The sequence below is a fragment of the Macaca mulatta genome, chromosome 11 (assembly GCF_049350105.2).
Source record: "Macaca mulatta isolate MMU2019108-1 chromosome 11, T2T-MMU8v2.0, whole genome shotgun sequence".
NCBI lineage: Eukaryota > Metazoa > Chordata > Mammalia > Primates > Cercopithecidae > Macaca > Macaca mulatta.
Genome location: NC_133416.1, coordinates 1,135,712 through 1,159,475, shown reverse-complemented (window position 1 = coordinate 1,159,475; position 23,764 = coordinate 1,135,712). Strand labels below are relative to the sequence as shown.

At 40.5% G+C, this 23,764-nt stretch overlaps 1 protein-coding gene across 1 annotated transcript in view; it reads left to right on the top strand.

Moving 5' to 3' along the window:
• KDM5A (lysine demethylase 5A) overlaps nt 1-23,764 on the top strand; it is a 94,511-nt gene that overhangs the window by 7,148 nt on the left and 63,599 nt on the right. Inside the window, exons 4-8 of the mRNA XM_015150707.3 lie at nt 10,967-11,137; nt 13,647-13,781; nt 21,101-21,206; nt 22,391-22,482; nt 23,088-23,246. Coding sequence (XP_015006193.1) covers nt 10,967-11,137; nt 13,647-13,781; nt 21,101-21,206; nt 22,391-22,482; nt 23,088-23,246 — 663 coding nt within the window. The remainder of the gene's footprint in view (nt 1-10,966; nt 11,138-13,646; nt 13,782-21,100; nt 21,207-22,390; nt 22,483-23,087; nt 23,247-23,764) is intronic.

Below are 23,764 nucleotides of genomic sequence, written 5' to 3'. Positions count from 1 at the left end.
AATTTATTATTGCTTAATTATCTGAGAAATTTTATAAAACAACTTTTTGTGGCCTTTCATATCTTATAATTTATATACTATTTTGAAATAAAAATTTATTCTTATTTAAATTGCGGTTACTTTTGGAAGATTTCACTTTTTTTTTTTTTTTTTTTTTGAGACGGAGTCACTGCCTAGGCTGGAGTGCAGTGGTGTGATCTGGGCTCACTGAAACCTCCACCTCCCGGGTTCCAGTGATTATCCTGCTCAGCCTCCCAAATACCTGGGATTACAGGTGCCTACCACCACACCCGGCTAATTTTGTATTTTTAGTAGAGATAGGATTTTTCCATGTTGGTTAGGCTGGACTCGAACTCCCGACCTCAGGTGATCCACCCGCCTCGGCCTTCCAAAGTGCTGGGATTACAGGCATGAGTCACTGTGCCTGGCCAGTAAGATTTCACTTTTAAGGAAAAACGTGAGAATAATTCGTGGTGTGTAGTGGCTAATGCCTATAATCCCAGCACTTTGGGAGGCTGAGGTAGAAGGATTGCTTGAACCTAGGAGTTCGAGACCAGCCTAGGCAACATAGTGAGATTCCATCTCTACAAAAAATTAAAAAATAAATAATCCTGGCATGGTGGTGGACTCCTGTAGTCACAGCTAATCAGGAGGCTGAGGCAGGAGGATTGCTTGAGCCTGGGAGTTCAAGACTGCAGTGAGCTGTCATCACACCACTGCATTCCAGCCTGGGTGACAGAGCAAGACCCTGTTTCCAAACAAACAGAGTAACCATAGTTAAATTATCTTTTATGATATACATTTTAAAATTAGTGTCAGGTCAGAATTCTCTTACAAAAAATTTGGCAAGTATGGTCTTATGCTAAAATACAGCTTGGGACTTTTTTTAATCAGGTAATGATGTTAGTAAGTAAGTACTGTACCAAGAATTGTCTAGTGTAGTTATATGAAAACGTATGGTACTAAAAAACAAATTATGCTAAATTTGGGTGGTGGGTTTCTTTTTTTTTTTTTTTTTTTTTTTGAGACGGTGTCTCGCTCTGTCACCCAGGCTGGAGTGCAGTGGCCGGATCTCAGCTCACTGCAAGGTCCGCCTCCCGGGTCTACGCCATTCTCCTGCCTCAGCCTCCCGAGTAGTTGGGACTACAGGCGCCCGCCACCTCGCCCGGCTAGTTTTTTGTATTTTTTTAGTAGAGACGGGGTTTCACCGTGTTAGCCAGGCTGGTCTCGATCTCCTGACCTCGTGATCCGCCCGTCTCGGCCTCCCAAAGTGCTGGGATTACAGGCTTGAGCCACCGTGCCCGGCTGGTGGGTTTCTTTTTATAGGGAACTATTACGATAAAAATTCATTTTAATAATTTGCTTTTTTGAAATTTTTATTCAGTCAGAACTTACCTACTAAGTTTTGCTGTATGATGCTGTTTAAGATTCTGAATGTGTTTGAGTATAGCATGAATAAAATACAAAAAAATTTCAAAAATTATCTCGGCACTGTGGCTGATGCCTGTAATCCCGGCACTTTGTTTTTGTGTTTTTTTTTTTTTTTTTTGAGACGGAGTCTCGCTCTGTCGCCCAGTCTGGAGTGCAGTGGCCGGATCTCAGCTCACTGCAAGCTCCGCCTCCCGGGTTCACGCCATTCTCCTGCCTCAGCCTCCTGAGTAGCTGGGACTACAGGCGCCCGCCACCTCGCCTGGCTAATTTTTTGTATTTTTTAGTAGAGACGGGGTTTCACCGTGTTAGCCAGGATGGTCTCGATCTCCTGACCTCGTGATCCGCCCATCTCGGCCTCCCAAAGTGCTGGGATTACAGGCTTGAGCCACCGTGCCCGGCACAATCCCAGCACTTTGGAAGACTGAGGTGGATGGATCACCTGAGGTCAGGAGTTCGAGACCAGCCTGGCCAACATGGTGAAAACCTGTCTCGGCCGGGCACAGTGGCTCACACCTGTAATCCCAGCAATTTGGGAGGCTCAGGCGGGCGGATCACTTAAGGTTGGGAGTTCGAGACCAGCCTAACCAACATGGAGAAACCCCGTCTCTACTAAAGATACAAAATTAGCCAGACATGGTAGCGCGTGCCTGTGATCTCAGCTACTTGGGAGGCTGAGGCAGGAGAATCGCTTGAACCCGTGCGGCGGAGGTTGTAATGAGCCGAGATCACGCCATTGCACTCCAGCCTGGGCAACAAGAGCGGCAAAACTCCATCTCAAAAAAAAAGCCTGTCTCTACTAAAAATACAAAAAATTAGCCAGGGGTGGTGGTGGGCACCTGTAATTCCAGCTGCTCGGGAGGCTGAGGTAGGAGATCGCTTGAAACCAGGAGGCAGAGGTTGCAGTGAGTTGAGATAGTACCACTGCACTCCAGCCTGGGCAACAGGAGCGAAACTCTGTCTCAAAAAAATTTTTTTCAAAGATTTTTTTTTATCATTAATAACAATATATATGTTGTGGTACTCTTTAATGAAACTCTACTTTTTTTTTTTTTTTTTTTTCAAGACAGAGTCTCGCTTTGTTGCCCAGACTGGAATGCAGTGGCACAATCTTGGCTCACTTGCAACCTCCACCTCCCAGGTTCAAGTGATTCTTGTGACTCAGCCTCCTTAGTAGCTGGGACTGGGATTAAAGGTGTGTGCCACCACACCCGGCTAATTTTTGTATTTTTAGTAAAGATGGGGTTTTTACCATGTTGGCCAAGCTGGTCTTGAACTCCTGACCTCAAATGATCTGCCCACCTTGGCCTCCCAAAGTATAGGGATTATAGGTGTGAACCACTGTGCCTGGCCAGTATTTATCTCTATTTTCATAAATACCCTAAGGAATTTACTAGAGTAAGTGTAATTAATAGTATGAGTAGTAATCTATTGAAATTTTCTCTGTCCGTGATTTTCCATTTAAAAGGTAAACCTTAGGTTTAATCTGATGGTAAGCTAAATTGCATTTTTTTTGGAGATGGAGTCTCCCTCTGTCACCCAGGCTAGAGGCACGATCTCAGCGCTCTGCAACTTCTCGCTTCCTGGGTTCAAGTGATTCTCCTGACTCAGCCTCAGGAGCAGTTGGGACTACAGGCACACGCCACCACACCCGGCTAATATTGTATTTTTAGTAGAGACAGGGTTTCATCATGTTGGCCAAGCTGGTCACAAACTCCTGATCTCAAGTGATCTCCTATCTTGGGCTCCCAAAATGCCGGGATTACAGGTGTGAACCACCGTGCCCGGCCGCATTTTTCTGGTTTTCTAAAGTCGTAGGATTTCAAAATCGGGAAGAGGCTTTTAAAGGTAACCTAATCTGAATACTTAGTTGTTCACAATTCTCCTTACAACATTGGTTATCCAGACTGTTTAACTCCATCTTGAGAAACTAATTTCCTTTTAAGGTTCATACTACTAGTAAAGTACGCTTTGTTTAAATATTCAGAAAACTTGTTGAAAATACGTTGTGATTAAAGGTTAAGTGTGCTTTTCTGAGGGTTTATCGGAGTCTTGTCTTTTGTGGGTTTTTAAAGTCCTAATGGACATCTCTTTCCCCTAACCTGTGAGAATGCTAAACTGATTTAAAGCTAAAAGGCAGACACACTTTGATTTGTAGTTAGTTTTGTTTATAATACTTTGTTCCCTAAATGTCATTGTGAGATTGCTGCTTCTCACATTAACTTTTTTCTTTTACATTGAGGTATAACTTACAGTGTAATGCACAAATTTTAAGTGTACAGTTCAATAAATCTTCATATATGTATACATCTGTTTTGTAGCCATCACGCAGATCAAGATATATAACATTTTTATAGCACCCTAGTGGGTTCTTTCATCTCCTTTCCAGTTAATACTTCTTCACAAAGGTAATTTATTCTGACCGTTATCAATGGGTGACTATTTATTTCATTAACTTGGCGTTTTATTCTAGCAAAAGGATTGGGCTGAAAACTGCAGAAAATACTGAGAATTCAGATGTTTTAAGGTTGTTAGGTGTGCCCTTTTTTTTAAAAAAAAGGTTATTTTTGGCTGACGGTTTGTTGGCATCTATTGAGTTTTTTTTATAGATATGATTTGAAAATACTATGATAACTATTGCTTTTTGACGGGAAGCAAATTTTCAGTCTTCTGAGTCATTAAGTCATCAATGTGATGGTTTCCTGTTTTGATTAAATCACCTCATCTTTCTCCCTATTATTTTTGATGATAAAAAAGTATTACTTGGAATGCCTGTAATTTAATGGACTTCTATATGAATAATTCAATTTATTATTTATTTATTTATTTATTTATTTATTTATTTTTGAGATGGAGTCTCGCTCTGTTGCCCAGGCTGGAGTGCAGTGGCGCGATCTCGGCTCACTGCAAGCTCTGCTTCCCGGGTTCATGCCATTCTCCTGCCTCAGCCTCCTGAGTAGCTGGGACTACAGGCACTGCCACCACGCCCGGCTAATTTTTTGTATTTTTAGTAGAGATGGGGTTTCACCGTGTTAGCCAGGATGGTCTCGATCTCCTGACCTCATGATCCGCCCGCCTTGGCCTCCTAAAGTGCTGGGATTACAGATGTGAGCCACCGTGCCCAGCGGAATAATTACAGTTTTTATAACCACTTCAGCAAGAAGCATTCAGTCTAGCCCTTCTCATCAAAACATTTTTATTTTTATTAAAGTAGTACACTTTTAAAAAACAAGGCTTTGGCTGGGTATAGTGGGCTCATACTTGTAATCCCAGCATTTTGGGAGTCCGAGGCAAGAGGATCATTTGAGCCCAGGAATTCTAGATCAACCTGCCAGTCTAGACATTGGGAGACCCCGTCTCTACAAATAACGTAAAAAATTAGCTGGGTGTAGTGGCACGTGTCTGTAGTCACAGCTACTTGAGAAGCTGAAGCTGGAGGATCCCTTGAGTCCAGGAGATAGGGGCTACAGTGACCTCTGATTGCACTGCCTGGGCAACAGAATAAGACCCTGTCTATTAAAAAAAAAAAGGCGGCTTAAAATGAAAATCCGCATCTCCCTTCATCTCCACCTCCATTCCTACTCCTCAGAACTAACCACTTTCAGTTCTTTTAGCTGTTTCTGATTTTGATCTTCGTATTTCCAAGTAATATGCTGGTTATGCTGTTTCTTCATTTCTCATTTTAAATATCATATACTGATTTCCTCCTGTTAAAGATGGAGAATGAGTGTAAGAGAATGGGTGTAAATCTTCCCATATGTATGTCTGTCATCCGCCTTCTAGTGTAGTTACATTAATTTTTTGTTAATCTAAAATTAATACCATGAAAAATATATTTTCAAACTTCCCAGTGGAAGTATACATCTCTCGGTGTGCTGCTACCCGTCAGATAATCTATCAGCTATTTTCCTGGAGCCATTCTTCCTGGAGTCTTTTTTACTCTCACATCCTGACTGGATGTGTTTTTAAGGTCAGCTGTCAGTCTGGAAATTCCTTTTACTGCCATCATTCTGGGAATTCCTTGGCCTCTTTTCCTTGTTGTAAGTCTTCCTTTTACTTGGTTTACTCTCATTTTGGTGAAACATTTCTTCTGCTAGTTTCATGAGAAAGATGGTTAATGGGATACACATTTTTTAGGACCTTTTGCTTGTGTACAAATGTTCTACTCTTATACTTTATTGGTAGTTTGGTGGCGTTTAAGAGCCTAGATTGTAAATCATTTTACTTCAGTATTTTGAAAGCTTTACTCTATTGTCTTGTTGGTGAGAAGAACGATGCTATATTCTTGTTTTTTTGTGACTTTTTTTTTTTTCTTGAAGATTTAGAATGTTATCTTTATTCCCAGGGCTTTGAAATTTCACGGTGATATGCATTGGTATGAGTTTATTTTCGTTCACTGTTTTTATGGCTCTCAGTAACCTTTCTAATCTGATAACTCATTTCTTTCAATTCTTCTAATTTTTCCTGTATTCTTTGATAATTTTGTGTACTCATTTTTTCTCTTCTTTTGGACTCTTTATTAGTTAGATGTTAGACATGTTAGGCTGGTCCGCTAGTTTCCTTACCTGTAGCTTTCTTAGTTCAGCATCCCTTACTCTGCTGAGAGTAAATCTCCAGTTTTCTGCTGGGGTTGGAGAGGTCTAAGTGCTTTTATACAGGTTTTCACAGTCCTGTTCTCTGCTGCGTTGCCGCCCCTACTTCCCTACTTTTAGAGGTACTGCTGCTTAAATACTTCTTCAGACTTTCTGTTTTTTTTTTTCCTTGTTTTAGAAAAAGGAGGAAGGGGGTCCTCTTAAGCCTTTCCAGATTCTATGTTGCAAAAGCTTCTCTGGCTTTCTTCTGTTGCAAGGCACTTAGTTTTAAACTTGTAATTTTTGTTTGTCTGTTTTTGTTATTGTTTTGGCTTGTTAGTTATCACTAGCTTCAAAATACTGTTTACATTTGTTTGTATTTGGTTCCTTTCTTGGTCTATTTGACCTCTTGAGAGGATACCTTTTTGTTTCTTTCCTGTCTTTTTAGTGGATTTTTTTAGAGGGAGCTTTTAAGTAGAAGACTGTTCCCCAGGTATGTTAAAACTGTCTCTATTCCCAGCCGTTTTGGTCTTGAGCGATACTACTTTTTGGTCAAGTTTTGATAAAGGGCTTGTCTTGATTGTGTTCAGTTCAAGTGCATGCCGTGTGTCTTTTTATAGAGCATGGTTTATAGTGGTATTTTTGGGGACAGCGTTGTGATGCACTACATGGCAAATGTTTGGAGTAAATGGTTGATATTTTTTATTTTTATTTATTTTTGAGACAGAGTCTTGCTGTGTTGCCCAGGCTGGAGTGCAGTGGCGTGATCCCAGCTCACTGCAACCCCTGCCTCCTAGGTTCAGGTGATTCTCCTGCCTCAGCCTCCCAAGTACCTGGGATTACAGGTGCCTACCACCACGCCTAGCTAATTTTTATATTTTTAGTAGAGATGGGGTTTCACCATGTTGACCAGGCTGGTTTCGAATTCCCGACCTCAAGTAATCCACCTGCCTTGGCCTCCCAAAGTACTGGGATTACAGGCATGAGCCACTGTGCCCTGCCTGGTTTGTGTTTTTTAATTATGCACGATAATCTTTGAATCTGCCAGCCAAAGAAAAACAGGTATTAGGTTTTGTGAGTTTTTTGGTTAGATTGTTAGAGTATTGTATGCATGGAGCCAAAGTAATGGTTTTATTTTCTTTGTGAGATAGTTTATTCCTTTGTCATGGCCATATCCTGGCTGCTACTAATCACCAGAACTAGGTGGGACATCATGACTGGATCCACGCAGGTATATCATGACTAAGGGAAATTCAGCTTGAAACGCTTTGAATACAAAGCAGATTATGATATCAGAGTTATTATTGTATGGGATAGTAAAGATAAGAGGGCTCCTGTTGCCTCCCTGAGTTCCTTTACTTCTCCTCCCTGCTGGTTCACTTTGCTTTAGCCACATGGCCTTCCTTATTCTCCTCAGATGCTCCAGGCATGCTTCTGACTTGGAGCCTTTGCTTTGTCTGTTCCCTTTATATCTGCTAGTTAACTGCTTCACTCCCTTCAAGTCTTTGCTTAGATTTCACCTTTATAATGAGGCTTTTTGCGATCATTTAATACTTCAGATTATCCTTACTGTGTTACCTGGAGGCCCCTTGACTGCTTTCTAAATTTTTTCTACAATATTTATCACTTCACAATTTATATATTATATTCATTGTTTTTTGTCTGTCTTCCTCCACTAGAATGTAAGCTTCATGAGGACAGAGATCTTTGTTTTCTTCATAAATGTATCCCAGGTACCTGGAATAGTAGCGGGCAGTAGAGAAGCACTGGAAAGATACCTGTTGAATGAAAGACACTCTAATCCATCCAGTTGCTTCCAGACAGCCCTCTATTTAAACCACTTTCGTTGTGTCTTTCTCTTTACTACCAACTTTGAAAAATAATTTTTGTGTGTGTGTAATTTTCCCCTGGTTGATTCTTTTAACAGAGGGGGCTTCTTTAAGGGTGACTAGAGATGTGTTCAACTCTTGTGTATATGAATTTGTGTTTCTACCAAGCTTTCAGATAATTCGCTAGAGGAAATTTGTACTTTGGCCATAGGTTCATCTTTGTTTATAATAACATCATAAAGCATAAGAGTTGAAAACATTTCCTTCACTTATTTTTAGTATGTGTACCCTCTCCCTCCATTTGTCCACACTCATAGACATTTATAATATAGCAACATTGGTATAGTGTTTTATCCTGGTGCTTTTCATATTTTATTTCATTTGTCCTCACAGTAATCTCATAACGAGGTGTAGGCACTGTTGTTACTATTTTGATGATGGTGAGGAAATTGAATTGCAAATTATGTGACTTTGCCAAGGTCATATAACTGTGTTTGTTGTTTGTTTGTTTTTTTCTTGAGACAGAGTCTGGCTCTTGCCCAGGCTGGAGTTCAGTGGTGCAGTCTCGCTGACTGCAGCCTCCTCTTCCCTGGTTCAAGCGATTCTCCTTCCCCAGCCTCCATAGTAGCTGGGATAGGTGTGTGCCACCATGCTTGGCTAATTTTTGGTATTTTTATTTGAGGCGGAATTTCACCATGTTGGCCAGGCTGATCTCGAACTGCTGACCTCAGGTGATCTGCCTGCCTCGGCCTCCCAAAGTTCTGGGATTACAGACGTGAGCCACCAGGCCTGGCCAAGGTCATATAACTATTAAGTGACAGAACTGGAATTTGAATACTGGCAGTCGGCTCCAGAGTCGTCTTTTCGTCTTTTTTTTTTAATTGTGTATATAGCATCAGCATTTAAAAATACAGAGTTCAGTGGCATTAAGTACATTTACAGTGTTGTACACTTATCACCACTGTGTAGTTCCAGGACCACCTCCCTTCCACCACTCCTGGCAACTTCTATTAAGCTTTCTGTCTCTATGAATTTGCTTACTCTATGTAGCTTATGTAAGTGGAATTTTATGGTAGTCATCATTTTGTGTCTGGCTTATTTTACTTATATTTTCAAAATTCATTCTTGTTTGGGATGTATCAGAATTTTCTTTTTAAGGCAGAATAATATTCCGTTGTATGTTTATTGTCCTACATTTCATTTATTCATTTATCTGTTGATAAACTTGGGTTGGTTCCATTTTGACTCTCAAGAATGTTGCTGCTGTGAACATTGGTGTGCAAGAATCTGTTTGAGTCCCTCCTTTCAGTTCTTTGAGTATATACCTAGAAGTGAAATTGCAGGATCATATGGTAATTTTATGTGTCACTTTTAACTTTTTTTTTTTTGAGACAGGGTCACTTGAGACAGGGTCAGCCAGGCCAGAGTGCTGTGGTGTGATCATGGCTCACTGCAGCCTCGATCTTGATCTCCTGGGCTCAACTGATGCTCATGCCTTGGCCTGCCAGGTAGCTGGGAACTACAGGTACACCACCTGCCTGGTTAATTTTTTTTTTTTTTTCCTGAGATGGAGTCTCACTCTACTGCCCAGGCTGGAGTGCAGTGGCACAATCTCAGCTCACTGCAATCTTTGCCTCCTGGGTTCAAGTGATTCTTGGGCCTCAGCCTCCTGAGTAGCTGGGATTATAGGCGTGCACCACCACGCCTGGCTAGTTTTTTGTATATTTTTTTAAGAAGAGACAGGATTTCACTATGTTGCCCAGGGTGCTCTTGAACTCCTGAACTCAGGCCGTTTGCCTAGCTCTGCCTCCCAAAGTCCTGGGATCCCTGCCCAACCTGCCCAACTAATTTTTAAATTTTTTGTAGAGATGAAGGCCTCACTGTATTGCCCAGCATGGTTTGGAACTCCTGGGCTCAAGCGATCCTCTTGCCTTGGCCTCCCAAAGTGTTAGAATTACAGATGTGAGCCACTGTGCCTGGCTTTAACTTTTTTTATGTAGTAAGATACAGTAGTATATACTAAATCAAATAGGAGAAACTGAGTTCGAACACTGTGTCACAGTCCCCTTTATTCTCAGTGAAATTGAAAACTGCCTGTACAGTCGTGTCACTTAATGATAGGGATATATTCTGAAAAACATGGGGATTTCATTATTGTGCAAACATCAAAGAATGTATTTATACAAACCCAGATGGTATGGCCTACTGCACACCTAGGCTTTGTGGCATAGCCTGTTGCTTCTAGACTACAAAAGTGTCCAGCGTGTTACTGTACTGAATACTGTAGGCAGTGTAACACAATGGTAAGTATTTGTGTATGTATCTAAACACAAAGGTTCAGTAAGAATATGGTATAATCTTATGGGAGCATTGTCATATATGCGGTCTGTCTTTGACCAAAATGTTATGCGGTGCATGACTATATTTTAGAGCCTAAGAGATGTATAATAACAGCTCCTGGATGTTAAGGAGCTTTGAAATACGTATTCTGTAGAGTGCCTGGCTTGATGTGACCATTCAGCCAAGTTAGCCAATTTATCTCATTTTCTACCTCAATATATTCTGTACCCCATATCAGTAAATCTACTGCAAGGTAATCTTTCCTCAGTGTTTCTTTATAATCTTCCATGTAAAACTCTTGTCCTTTTGAAAAATTATAGCCTGTTTTTCAAAACTGTCCTCTGTATTCATGGTTTGATTGATGTTTTTGTTAAGTTCTGTAAGTTACTTGGTTATTTCTAATTTCAGGATTTATGTTTATTTTGTATTATATAACATTTATTTTCATGTCAATTTTTTATGTTTTTATTCTTATTTCATATTGTGAGTTCCTTAAGTAGATTGTCTATACATGTGTTTAGTTTTCTCATAGTACATACTGTACAGAGTATTCATTAAATATTTTTGAATGCTTGGTTTGAAGGTAGGCATAATGTTAATTACATTTTAAACCTCTGAAAAGCATTGTTTCTATTTCTTACTCCAAATGTTGACAGGTGTCAGTTTGCTTAGATATTCATTGAAAGGAAATTTGAAATTTAAGCCCTGAATAATTATTCTATTTAGTAGACAAGACTTAAGAGTCAGGATGCTTGAATCTACATTTTTTTCTCTAAGCAACTTTTACTTTCTTTTCAGATTGTTGCCAGCAAAGGAGGTTTTGAAATGGTCACCAAAGAGAAGAAATGGTCTAAAGTGGGTAGTCGCTTGGGGTATCTGCCAGGAAAAGGAACTGGGTCTCTTTTGAAGTCACATTATGAAAGAATTCTCTACCCGTATGAGCTTTTCCAGTCTGGCGTGAGCCTTATGGTGAGATGCATTATTCTTTTTAGAAAAAGTTGATAAATCCAGTTTGCCCAAGTATAAACTTTAGACTTTGTTTAACCCAACTTACCAGGCACTAAAATTTGGGGAAGCAAAGTGTTTATCATAGTGCAAAAATCATAGCTATTTTTGATGGTTTACAAGATAATGAAATGAAGAATGTTTTATTTATTTAAAATAAACCTGATGACTGATATTTTTTGAAAAACTCCTGTTTCATGAATTTTTTAAAAACAGCTTTATTAGGTATAATTTATATACCATAGAATTCACCCTTTGTGGGTGCATAGTCGGTAAGCTTTAATAAATTTCTACATTTATGCAACGATGACTGGGATCCAGTTTTAGAGCACTTCCACTAGCCTCCAAAATTCTCTTGTTCATTTGTAATTGGTTCCTGTTCCACCCCCACACACAGGCAATTCCTGACCTGCTTTCTGGCTCTATAGTTTGCCCTTTCTAGAACTTTCACCTAGGTGTAATCATACAATATGATTTTATGTCTAGCTTTTTTCACTTAGCCTAATGTTTTGAAAGTTCAGCCATGTTGTCTGAATGCGGTGGCTAATGCCTGTAATCCTAGCACTGTGGGAGGCTGAGGTGGATGGATCGTTTGAGGCCAGGAGTTTGAGACCAGCCTGGGCATCATGGCAAAACCCCATCTCTACTGAAAATACAAAAAATCAGCCAGACGTGGTGGTATGCGCCTGTGGTCCCAGCTACTCCAGAGACTGAAGTAGGAGGATTGCTTCAGCCTGGGAAATGGAGGTTGCAGTAAGCTGAGATAGTGCCACTGCACTCCAGCCTGGGTGACAGAGTGAGACCCTGTCTCAGAAAAAAAAGTTCAGCCATGTTATAGCATATGTCTGTAGTAAATTTTTATGGCTGAATAATAATCCATTGTATGGATATACCACCTTTTGTTAATCCATTTACCAGTTGATGGACATTTAGATTGTTTCCAGTTTATGACTACTAGTTTATGATACTATGAATATTCATATACAAGTCTTTAAGTTGACATATGTTTTCATTTTTCTTGGGTAGATACTTGGGAGTGGAATTGCTGGGTTTTATGGTAAGTTTATGTGTAAATTTTTTTTTTTTTTTGAGATGGAATCTCGCTCTGTCGCTCAGGCTGGAGTGCAGTGGCATGAACTTGGCTCACTGCAACCTCCGCCTCCTGGGTTCAAGCGATTCTCCTACCCCAGCCTCCTGAGTAGAGTAGTTGGGACTACAGGTGCACGCCACCACCCACAGCTAATTTTTGTACTTTTAGTAGAGACAGAGTTTCACCATGTTGGTCAGGCTGATCTCTAACTCCTGACTGCAAGTGATCTGCCCGCCTTGGCCTCCCAAAATGCCGAGATTATAGGTGTGAGCCACCGCATCTGGCCCGTGTAAGTTTTTCAGAACTGCCACGTTGTTTCCCAAAGTGGCTGAATCTTTTTACTTTCCCAGCAGTGATGTCGAGGCTTCTGGTTTTCCACATCCTGGCCACACTTGGTATTGTCAGGTTTTAAAATTATAGCCGTTGTAGTTAGTTGTGTAGTCATGTCTTACTGTGGTTTGAATTTGCATTTCTCTAATGACTAGTGATGTGCCTATTTTCATATTCGTATTAGCCATTTGTATATCTTCGTAAAGTGTCTGTTCAGATCTTTTTAAAATTGGGTTGTCTTATACTTCTGAGTTTGTTATACAGTTTGTGTACAAGTCCTTTATCAGGTAAATAATTTGCAGATATTTTCTCCTACTCTGTTATCTTTTCATTTTTGTAATGGTGACTTTTTGAAGAACCATTTATTTATTTATTTTTTCCTTCTGTACATTGTACTTTTGGTGTCATATTTAAGGAATCTTTTCCAAGGTCACAGAGATTTTCTTCTTTGCTTTAATCTAGAAATTCTTACAGTTTTGGCTTTTATATTTTGGTCAGTGATGCATTTTGAGGCTTTTTTTGTGTGTATAGTATGAGGTGAAGATGTAAGTTTATTTTTTGGTGGGGAAGGGGGTATATGAATATTGAGTAGTACCAGCACCATTTGTTTAAAAGGCTATCCTTTTCCCACTGATTTAACTCACCATCTTTGTTGGAAATCAGTTGACCATAAATGTGTGGGTTTATTTCTGGACTCTGTTTTTCTTGCATTGATTTACATATCGACCCTAAAACCAGTGCTACCTTGTCTTGAGTACTATAGCTTTATGGTAAATGTTGGTATTCAGTAGTGTTAAGTTTTTTTGTTCTTTTTCAAAATTTCTAAACAACTTACATTTCCACGTAAGTTGTAGGGTCAGCTTTTGGTTTTAACAACAACAAAAAGCCTGCCAGGATTTTGATAGGGATAGCTGTATGTCAGCTTGAAAGAGAATTGTGATCCAGTTTTATGTAGTTTTAGGGATTCATTGGCAATTTATTATTTTCCCGCTGATTCTCCAGCATGATTTCTTATCAGTGAACCTGTTCTCTTTCTGTGCTCTGATCTTTTAGGGTGTGCAGATGCCTAATTTAGATCTTAAAGAAAAAGTGGAGCCTGAGGTTCTCAGCACTGATACCCAAACTTCCCCAGAGCCAGGCACAAGAATGAACACTCTGCCGAAGAGAACAAGACGTGTGAAGTCTCAGGTATCGATGTCTATGGGCTTTTTTTCCTTTTTTCTTTAAATAGGCAGTCTCGTGATGTTGCCCACGCTAGCCTTGAACTCTGGCTCGAGTGATCCTCTTGCCTCAGCCTCTTGAGCAGTGCTACTTGGCGTGTGCTGCTGTGCCTGGCTTATGGACCATTTTTAATGGGAGTTTTAAGTGCATTAACTGTGTGGAACAGTTACCTGGTCATGGGAGGCCACTCATATACTGTCGTTCTTTAAAACTTGAGCCATATTTTTATTTACTTTTGAGATGAATGGAGAATAAATTGTGAAATGTGGTGTAATTTGATTTAGAAAGTTCTTTGTTAATTTTTAGCAGTTTTTGACAGGGATGACAGTCAGAGGGTGATCTCGGATACCGTAGTACCAATTTTATAGACATGCGGATGAATTCTAATACGTTTTATTTTTATGTTAGTGGAAGTGAGATGAATAGGAAAGTGTGGTTTTATTTTTCACCCACCATTCCTTTAAGAACCAGAGTATAAATTTCTTAGTGTCCGAGCCATTCCAGTTTAACTACTGTAGTGTTCATGTAACCTAAAATAATTTCAAAGCCTAATACATCAGACGAAAAATGCCCTAATTTATTTTTTGTCTGATTCCCTCCTTCCCCTATTTCTTTTATTTTTTCTTTTTTTTCCCAAGCTTTGCTTCTCTTTCAAACCCGTTTCCTTTTCTCTGTGGTCCTTTAAGGTTTTTAGTAAAGACAAGTTTGGAGACTGAGAAAGTGAGGTGCCCTTAGAACTCCTAAGATTTAATCCATGTACGTTAACGTATAGATGGACAGGAAAAACAACTGCACTGAATCCTAATCATTGATTTTAACTGTGTGTTTTTTTTTTTTTGAGACGGAGTCTCACTCTGTTGCCCAGGCTAGAGTGCAGTGGCACAATCTCTGCTCACTACAAGCTCGGCCTCCCGGGCCCACGCCATTCTCCTGCCTCAGCCTCCCGAGTAGCTGGGACTACAGGCACCCGCCACCTCGCTCAGCTAATTTTTTTGTGTAGAGACGGGGTTTCACCGTGTTAGCCAGGATGGTCTCGATCTCCTTACCTTGTGATCCGCCCGCCTCGGCCTCCCAAAATGCTGGGATTATAGGCTTGAGCCACCGCGCCCGGCGATTTTAACATTTAAGGAAACAATGTAGTATAGGGGTGGGAATGATTAGCATCAAAAGTGGGTATCAGAGAAGCAGGATAAAACTGCAGTTAACACTGGGCGTGGTGGCTCAAGCCTATAATCCCAGCACTTTGGGAGGCCGAGATGGGCGGATCACGAGGTCAGGAGATCGAGACCATCCTGGCTAACACGGTGAAACCCCGTCTCTACTAAAAAAAATACAAAAAACTAGCCGGGCGAGGTGGCGGGCGCCTGTAGTCCCAGCTACTCGGGAGGCTGAGGCAGGAGAATGGCGTAAACCCGGGAGGCGGAGCTTGCAGTGAGCTGAGATCCGGCCACTGTACTCCAGCCTGGGCGACAGAGCGAGACTCCGTCTCAAAAAACAAAAAACAAACAAAACAAAAAAACAAAAAAACTGCTGTTACCAAGAGACACTAAATCTGGGGTTGTGTAGAGAAGAGGACTGGAGAGGCAGACTATTAATACTTCTTGCTTTTCTACAGATCAGGGACTATCTCTCCGTTATGCCATTTCTGCCTTTCTTTTTCTGAATTTATGTTTGCTGAATACCCAGCTTTTTAGGTACTCTTTGAAAATAGAAAGGTAGGTGTCCTGGATAGGAATGTGACTTTCATGGAAAGTCATTGGAAAATGATAACCTCATTATAAGTTAGTAAACTCTGGTTTCGTCATTATGTCATTTTTGTTAGTGCGATTGGTCTTAGCAGCTCTGATCATCTTTGGGTGTACAGTGATTTGGGTAAACACTGATTGCTAGTCCCTTTGACGTGGTGATTCTGCTTTGAAGAGTTGCTCCAGTTGTTGGCCTGGCGCGGTGGCTCAAGCCTGTAATCCCAGCACTTTGGGAGGCCGAGACGGGTGGATCACGAGGTCAGGAGATCAAGACCATCCTGGCTAACACGGTGAAACCCCGTCTCTACTAAAAAATACAAAAAACTAGCTGGGCGAGGTGGTGGCGCCTGTAGTCCCAGCTACTCGGGAGGCTGAGGCAGGAGAATGGCGTGAACCCGGGAGGCGGAGCTTGCAGTGAGCTGAGATCCGGCCACTGCACTCCAGCCTGGGCGACAGAGCGAGACTCCGTCTCAAAAAAAAAAAGAGTTGCTCCAGTTGCTCCTGTCCATCTAGCCAATCACCAGCTTGTGGTGAAATTTTTTTTTGATGTTCACCTTGAAACCATGAAGATTGTCTTGCCTATTTCTAATGCTTTTCTTTATTATAAACATGGGGACTACAGGCCGGGCGCGGTGGCTCACGCCTGTAATCCCAGCACTTTGGGAGGCCAAGGCAGGCAGATCACGAGGTCAGGAGATTGAGACCATCCTGGCTAACACAGTGAAACCCTGTCTTTACTAAAAATACAAAAAATTAGCTGGGTGTGGTGGCGGCACCTGTAGTCCCAGCTACTCGGGAGGCTGAGGCAGGAGAATGGCGTGAACCTGGAAGGATTAGGGGTGAGCCAAGATCGTGCCACTGCACTCCAGTCTGGGCGACAGAGCGAGACTCCGTCTCAAAAAAAAAAAAATAATGGGGACTACATGGAATGTGATAATTGTCACTGTATTCAGATTCGTTGATACGCTGTTTCAGGATTTGAAATTAAGAATTTTTTCAACTCATAATTTGTACTTAATTGTTCTGTTTAATGTCTGCCGTTCATTCCTAGTTTTCTATTTCAGAAAGAAAATAAAGGCTTTCTGGTAGAACTTCTGCTTCTTGCCCCATACACGAAACTGCTGGTATTCATACTTAGTCTTTGTCTATCTCTGTGGGCAAAGTGTACCTTTCTCTCCAAGGATAATCCCTCCACTTCCATCCCTTCTGGCATCTTCAGTGATTTCAACACACTGAGAAATCTTTCTCTCCTACCTCCTCTGTCTGTTGGATTCCTCTCCTCCCGTTATGTGTTTAAGTCTCTGTCATCTGAAACATAAAAGCCCTCTTCTTACATAATGCCTTATCCTTGCCTCTTTTCACAGAGAAGGTTCTTGAAAAATAGTCTTTATTGTCTCAGTTTCCTCAACATCTGTTTAGTTTTTATACTCTATAATCTAACTTCGAGCTAAGTAATTTTATTGAAACTGCACTGTCCAAGTTACCACTGGGTTTTTAATTGTCAAATTCTGAGATTCTCATTTTCATTTCATATCTTAGTTGGTCTCTGGTCACGTATACATTTGATGTGGTTGTTGACTCCCGTCCTTGAAATTAGATTAAGTTGATTTTTCTTTGGTTTGTGATAGTTCTGTCTTCTGGTTTTCCTCCTTACGTTCTGGCCACTCCTTAGTCGTCTTCGTCATCTCCTCTGTCTTCCCGTTATTTTGTATCTTTAGTTAGTCCTTTTCCGTCTTCACCTCCTTAGCTGTCTCATCTGCGTGGGATTTCAAATACCACCTGTAATGCTCGGAACTCTCAAATCTTGTCTTTTGTTTTTAGACAGAGTCCTGCTTTATTGCCCAGGCTGGAGTGTAGTGGCACGATCTTGGCTCACTGCGACCTCTGCCTCCCGGGTTCAAACAATTCTCCTTCCTCAGCCTCCTTAGTAGCTGGGATTACAGGCACATGCCACTACACCTGGCTCAATTTTTATGTTTTTAGTAGAGACAGAGTTTCACCATTTTGGCCAGGCTGGTCTTGAACTGGCCTCAAGTGATCTGCCTGCCTCAGCCTCCCAAAGTGCTGGGATTATAGGCGTGAACCATCGCACCCAGCCCAAATCTGTCTTAACATCCATCCTTTCCTTTTCACCAGGGGTGTGTGCGTACGTATACGTGTGTACTTATGATTGGCTATAGTACAGGTATGCCAAATTCAATACATCTGAAAGATAATGTATTATCATCTCTTCCTTCTCTCCTTGTTTCCTCCCTCCCTCCCTTCATCCCTTCCTCCCTTCCTCCTTCCTTCTTCCTTCCCACTCCCCCTGGCCTTTTTTTTGAGACAGCTTGTGACTCTGTCACCCAGGCTGGAGTGCAGTGGTGCAGTCTTGGGTAATCACAACCTCTGCCTCCTAGGCTAAAGCCATCCTCCCACCTCAGCCTCCCAGGTGGCTGGGACCATAAGTACATACCACCACTCAGCTAATTTTTGTGTGTTTGTAGAGACAGGGTTTTGCCATGTTGTCAAGGTTGTTCTCGAATTCCTGGGCTCAAGTGATCTGCCTGCTTTGGCCTCCCAAGGTGCTGGGATTACAGGCATGAACCACGGTGCCCAACCATAAAAGCCTTTGAATGAATCAAATGAATTAAACTCCTTGATTTCTTTATTTCCCTATACTCCATGTCCAGTCTTTAAGCAAGTGCTGGCTGCTATTATATCTGAAATTTCTACTAGGGATGCTGGTTCATTTATGTGTTTGAAATGGTATTTAGAAACCATGATCTGAGCACACGGTCTGCTTGTTCCCACTGGGATGTCATTGCTTCTAGGCTCTTTTAAATGGTCAGGGCTAGAAAATAAATTTTTAAAAATTTGTAACTTGATATTTTGTATTCATCCTCTAATCCAGCTCTAATCCAGCACCACAGTTCTTTTGGTGTATCTTCTAGTTTTTTCCTGGCGTTTTGAGTTGGGAATTTAATTTTAATCTTTTGTTTTTATTGAAATGTTTAAGACTATAAAATTTCCTGTGATCACTAATTTGTTTTAGAGATCTAATATGTAGTCTTTTTATTGTTATTTTAAAATTTATTATTATTTTTTGAGATGGAGTCTTGCTCTGTCGCCCAGGCTGGAGTGCAGTGGCGTGATCTCAGCTTACTGCAGCCTCCACCTCCCGGGTTCAAGCAGTTCCCTGCCTCAGCCTCACGAGTAGCTGGAATTACAGGTGCCTGCCACCACATGTGGCTAATTTTTGTAATTTTAGTAGAGACGAGGTTTCACCGTATTCTCCAGGCTGGTCTTGAATTCCAGACCTTGTGATCCACCTGCCTTGGCCTCCAAAGTGCTGGGATATATAGATGTGAGCTGTCGTGCCTGGCCTGTTATTTTTTAAGTAGAGAATTAAAATGTTCAGGTGGAAGGTCCTTTTTAATTTTGTTATTTTGAGTTTTAGATCAAAGAATGTTGTTTTATTCTACTTTTTGGAACTTTATTACTTTTCTGAAAAGGTTGTTGTAAGGACTAATTGATTACTTAGATGTGGCACATACCATTTACTGAACATGTATCAGCTTTATTGTTATGTACTCTGCTTTAATAATGGTAAAGAATGTGTGGTGTTATATTTCTCGTTCGACTAACAGTAGAAGTTGATTAATATAACCAAATCAGTCTACAAAAATTTAAAGATAAATATTGAAGTGGCATTTAGGTTTTGTACTTATATGATCTTTTGTTAGTCTAGATTGCATACATCATTTGGTATGTAACCACAGACTTATAAAGTAGTCTGTATTTTATCTTGGTTTATTTTTATGCTTATTCTTTATTTATTATACACATAAAATAAATTTTGGCTGTTTACTTAGTCTATATTCAGAGATTAAGGTTAATTTTAATTCAAGATTGAATACCAGTATCTGTCAGGATGTTCTCACTTTCAAGTATTAGAATGCCAGGTGGTAGTAGCTTAAACATTAATAATTAATTTTTCACATAAGAATACATTTTTGCATAAGGTTTTCAGAGGTAAGTAGTTCTAGGATTGGTCAAGGGCTCGGGTTCTTTCCATTTTTCTGCCTTGCGTTCTTCAGTGTGTGGGTAATAAATTTCCTCTCAGTTGTGGTATGGCTGCTGCAGAGTCCAGCACCGTGTTTTCACCAGACTGAGTCCCTTAGCAGGAAGGAAGGGAGTTGGGGCAAATGGACTTCTTTTTTTTTTTTTTTTTTGAGACAGAGTCTTACTCTCGCCCAGGCTGGAGTGCAGTGGCTCAATCTCAGCTCACTGCAACGTCCACCTCCTGGGTTCAAGCAATTCTGCCTCAGCCTCCTGAGTAGCTGGGACTATAGGCGTGCACCACCATGCGTGGCTAATTTTTGTGTTTTTAGTAGAGATGGGGTTTTACCATATTGGGCGGGCTGGTTTCGAACTCCTGGCCTCGTGATCCACCCGCCTCAGCCTCCCAAAGTGCTGGGATTACAGGCGTGAGCCACTGCACCCGGCCTCCAAAAGGACTTATTCTTTAAGATGCTTTCCTTTTTATTTTTTTGACACAGAGTCTTTTTCTGTCACCCAGGCTGAAGTGTGGTAGGACAATCACGGCTCGCTGCAGCCTTGAACTCCAGGGCTTCACGCGATCCTCCTGCTTCAGTCTCCTGGGTAGCTAGGACTTCAGGTGCGTGCCACCATGGGCAGATAATTTTTAATTTTTTTTTTTTTTTGGTAGAGATGGGGGTCACTATGTTGCCCAGGCTGGGAGAAGCTTTCCCATTGATTGATTCAGGGGCTCATCTATCGCCCAGGGTGGAGTTCAGCAGCATGATCTCACCTCACTGCCTCAACTGCTCAAACTCAAGTGATCCTCCAACCTCAGCCTCCCAAGTAGCTGGGACTACAGATGCACACCACCTTGCCTGGCTAATTTTTGTACTTTTTGTCGAAATGGGGTTTCCCTGTGTTGCCCAGGCTGGTCTGTAACTACTGAACTCAAATGATCCACCTGCCTTGGCCTCCCAATGTGTTGGGATTACAGGTGTGAACCGCTGTGCCTGGCCATTTGCCTTTTATTAGAAGATGGCAATCTTTCCCAGGGGATTCCAGTACAATTTTTTAATGTTCCACTGGCTAGAACTGGATCACATTCCCACCCCTTTGTTGGTCATCACCAACAAAGTAAAATGAGGTTAGTATCATTGGCTTAGGACAGTCACAGTTCATGTCCTGAGATGCCCTCTAATCAAATACAGGTGTCCAGTAGCAAGTTAGAAGTGGGGATTTCTGTGGTGTGATAACCGGCAGTGTCTGTCTTTAGACAGCTTGACAGCTGTGCTTTTACGAGTCATACACGAGTTTTATTTTGTGGAAAGGAATCTGGGTGCATGGTGTTTTGATGACTGTTTTCAACTGTGGTAATGAGGCAGCGAAGTGGATTTACAGAAAAGAAATCCAATAATTTGTTCTCTCGTTTTGAAGAGGATCCTGAAACTTTTCTGGGGTAAAAAAATAAATGCATGAATCAGCATAATTATGCTTACATGAATTTTGCTTATCTTTTAGTCAGAATCTGGAGATGTGAATAGAAACACGGAATTGAAGAAACTTCAGATTTTTGGGGCTGGGCCCAAGGTTGTGGGCCTGGCAATGGGAACAAAAGATAAAGAAGGTAAGATTTGTTATTTGATCATGAAAAGAGATAAGGTAGAATATGGTTGTAAAAACATTCAAATGATACTTGAATTGCAGTCTGTGCTGGGAATTTCTTAAGAATTGTAAAGTTGCAATGTGGTTCCCAGGCACATCGCCTGTTTTAATGCCAGATATCTTAAGTTTAAGGTGTGAAGAGCAATCTTATGTTGAATTTTTATGATTTTGGAGGAGAGGATTTTCCTTCTCTATATCTATGACACAGATTTATTGCAGTTTATAAGGCTGGTTTATGAGAGAATGGTGGAATTAATGGTTCTTACCTAGTGAGCTAAAGCTTGTGACTCTTAGTATCAACATATGCTGGGGGAAACTTAGAATTTTAAAATTCTAACCATAATTTTGATTTTAAAAATAATTGTCCTTGATATATTATGTCACTTCATTTAAATAAACTGTTTTCTTTAGTAAGTCTAGTACTCGGCTTCACGTGTGGAAGTTTTTTGTCAGTAGAACTGCTCGTGCAAAGATCAGGGTCCACTGTTCTCTTTATGCAACATGTCAATTTTAAAACCGTTTAACAAAGATTAGGCTGGATATGTTTTGACTATATCAGAACTTAATGAAATGCTACAGTCACAAATACTAATTACTATGTACTTAGATGTGTAGTTAAATCATACAATTCAGATAGTGGACTGAACTCTAGAAGATTAAATAATATTGTTCCATCTCTCTTAAAACATCCCATGTAATAAGACTTACTAGATACATTGTAATAAAGATAATATTTCTTTTTGAAGAATTAAGTACTTTATTTTTGTTATTCTTGTAATTATAGTATTGGCTATCAACAGTCTTAGAAATTAGTCCCTAATTTGGGAGTTCCTCCAAGTAATACCTGTGGGTTGTATGTAGTACATACTGCATACAAATACAGCATTAATGGGTAAGCTCTCTGGATCCTACGTGACTGGATTAGAATCTTAAATCTGCCTTGCTGTGTGATTTTGAGCAAGTTATTAACTTTGCTGTACCTCAGGTTCTTCATCTTCAGTGAGAGATAATAAATAGTATATCTACCTCTAGATAGATAAACAGTTGTAAGATTTTAACTAATTTAAATAATTTTAAATAGTGTCTCGTCCATAGTAAGCTCTCAACATTAGTTTTTACTATTATTGTATAACTTTTTATTTCAAGATGAGGTCACCCGAAGACGAAAAGTTACCAACAGGTCAGACGCATTTAACATGCAAATGAGACAACGGAAAGGCACTCTCTCTGTTAACTTTGTAAGTGTTTTGGGGTCTGTCAGGAGGGAAAGGATTTATTTTTATTATAGTTTTGCACTTTCTATCCTGGTATATCTTGGTATGTATTTAGTTAGCTCATTTGGTTAGAAGACTTGATGGCAAATCTATGAAGTTACAGCTTTTGTTTATGTTGTTAACCTTGCTTTGTCCTATGTACGTAGGCTGCTTCCTGTAAGTCATATACCTTATGGGTAACCAAGTGAGAGCATGAAAATGAATCTGTGTAATCGTTGAGTTCTATCATAGACAGTCTCGGTCTTCATTCTCTATCAAAGAGTATTCGTATATGGGAAGAAGGACATGGTATTTTAAAAAATATATGTAAATTGATTTTCAAATACCCTAGATTTGTAGTCTTTCTTTAACAACCTGATATTCTTTTATTAACTTGCTTGTAAAAACTCTGGAGGAAAATTTAGGGAGTTTTGTGAAAAGCTGTTTAAATACAATTTCTTGAAATAGACATTCAGGATTTAAGTTATGTTTACTTTTCAGTTGTATTATTTTGTTTGTTTCAGCTAAGGAGTTCCTGGTAAAAATTTAGTATTATGGAAAATAGACTTTTATTTTTATTTTTTTAACAGGTTGATCTCTATGTTTGTATGTTTTGTGGTCGGGGAAACAATGAAGATAAGTTGCTTTTGTGTGACGGATGTGATGACAGCTATCATACATTTTGTCTAATTCCTCCACTACCTGATGTGCCCAAAGGAGACTGGAGGTGTCCTAAATGTGTCGCTGAGGTACAAGTCTAACCTCTATGGATCCTTTTTTAATTAAAAACAATAATACATGCATGTACACATACATGTAAACATATTCCCAAATATGTTTCCTTTTGTCATTCTCTCTTCATTATGTGGTGTTTAAAATTTCCGGGACTTTTCTTTTTTTGAGATGGTATATTGCTTTGTCACCAGGCTGGAATGCAATGGCGTGATCTCAGCTCACTGCAACCTCCACCTCCCGGGTTCAAGCGATTCTCCTGCCTCAGCCTCCCAAGTAGCTGGGACTACAGGCGCGAGCCACTACGCCCAGCTAATTTTTGTATTTTTAGTAGAGACCATGGTTTCACCATGTTGGCCAGGATAGTCTCGGTCTCTTGACCTCGTGATCTGCGTGCCTCGGCTTCCCAAAGTGCTGGGATTACAGGCATGAACCACCATGCCTGGTCAATTTCCAGGACTTAAAATGTCTATATTGAATGGAAATGTAACAATTGTATTGTGGTAGCTTGCCTTTCAAAAGTTCTTTTTCTGAC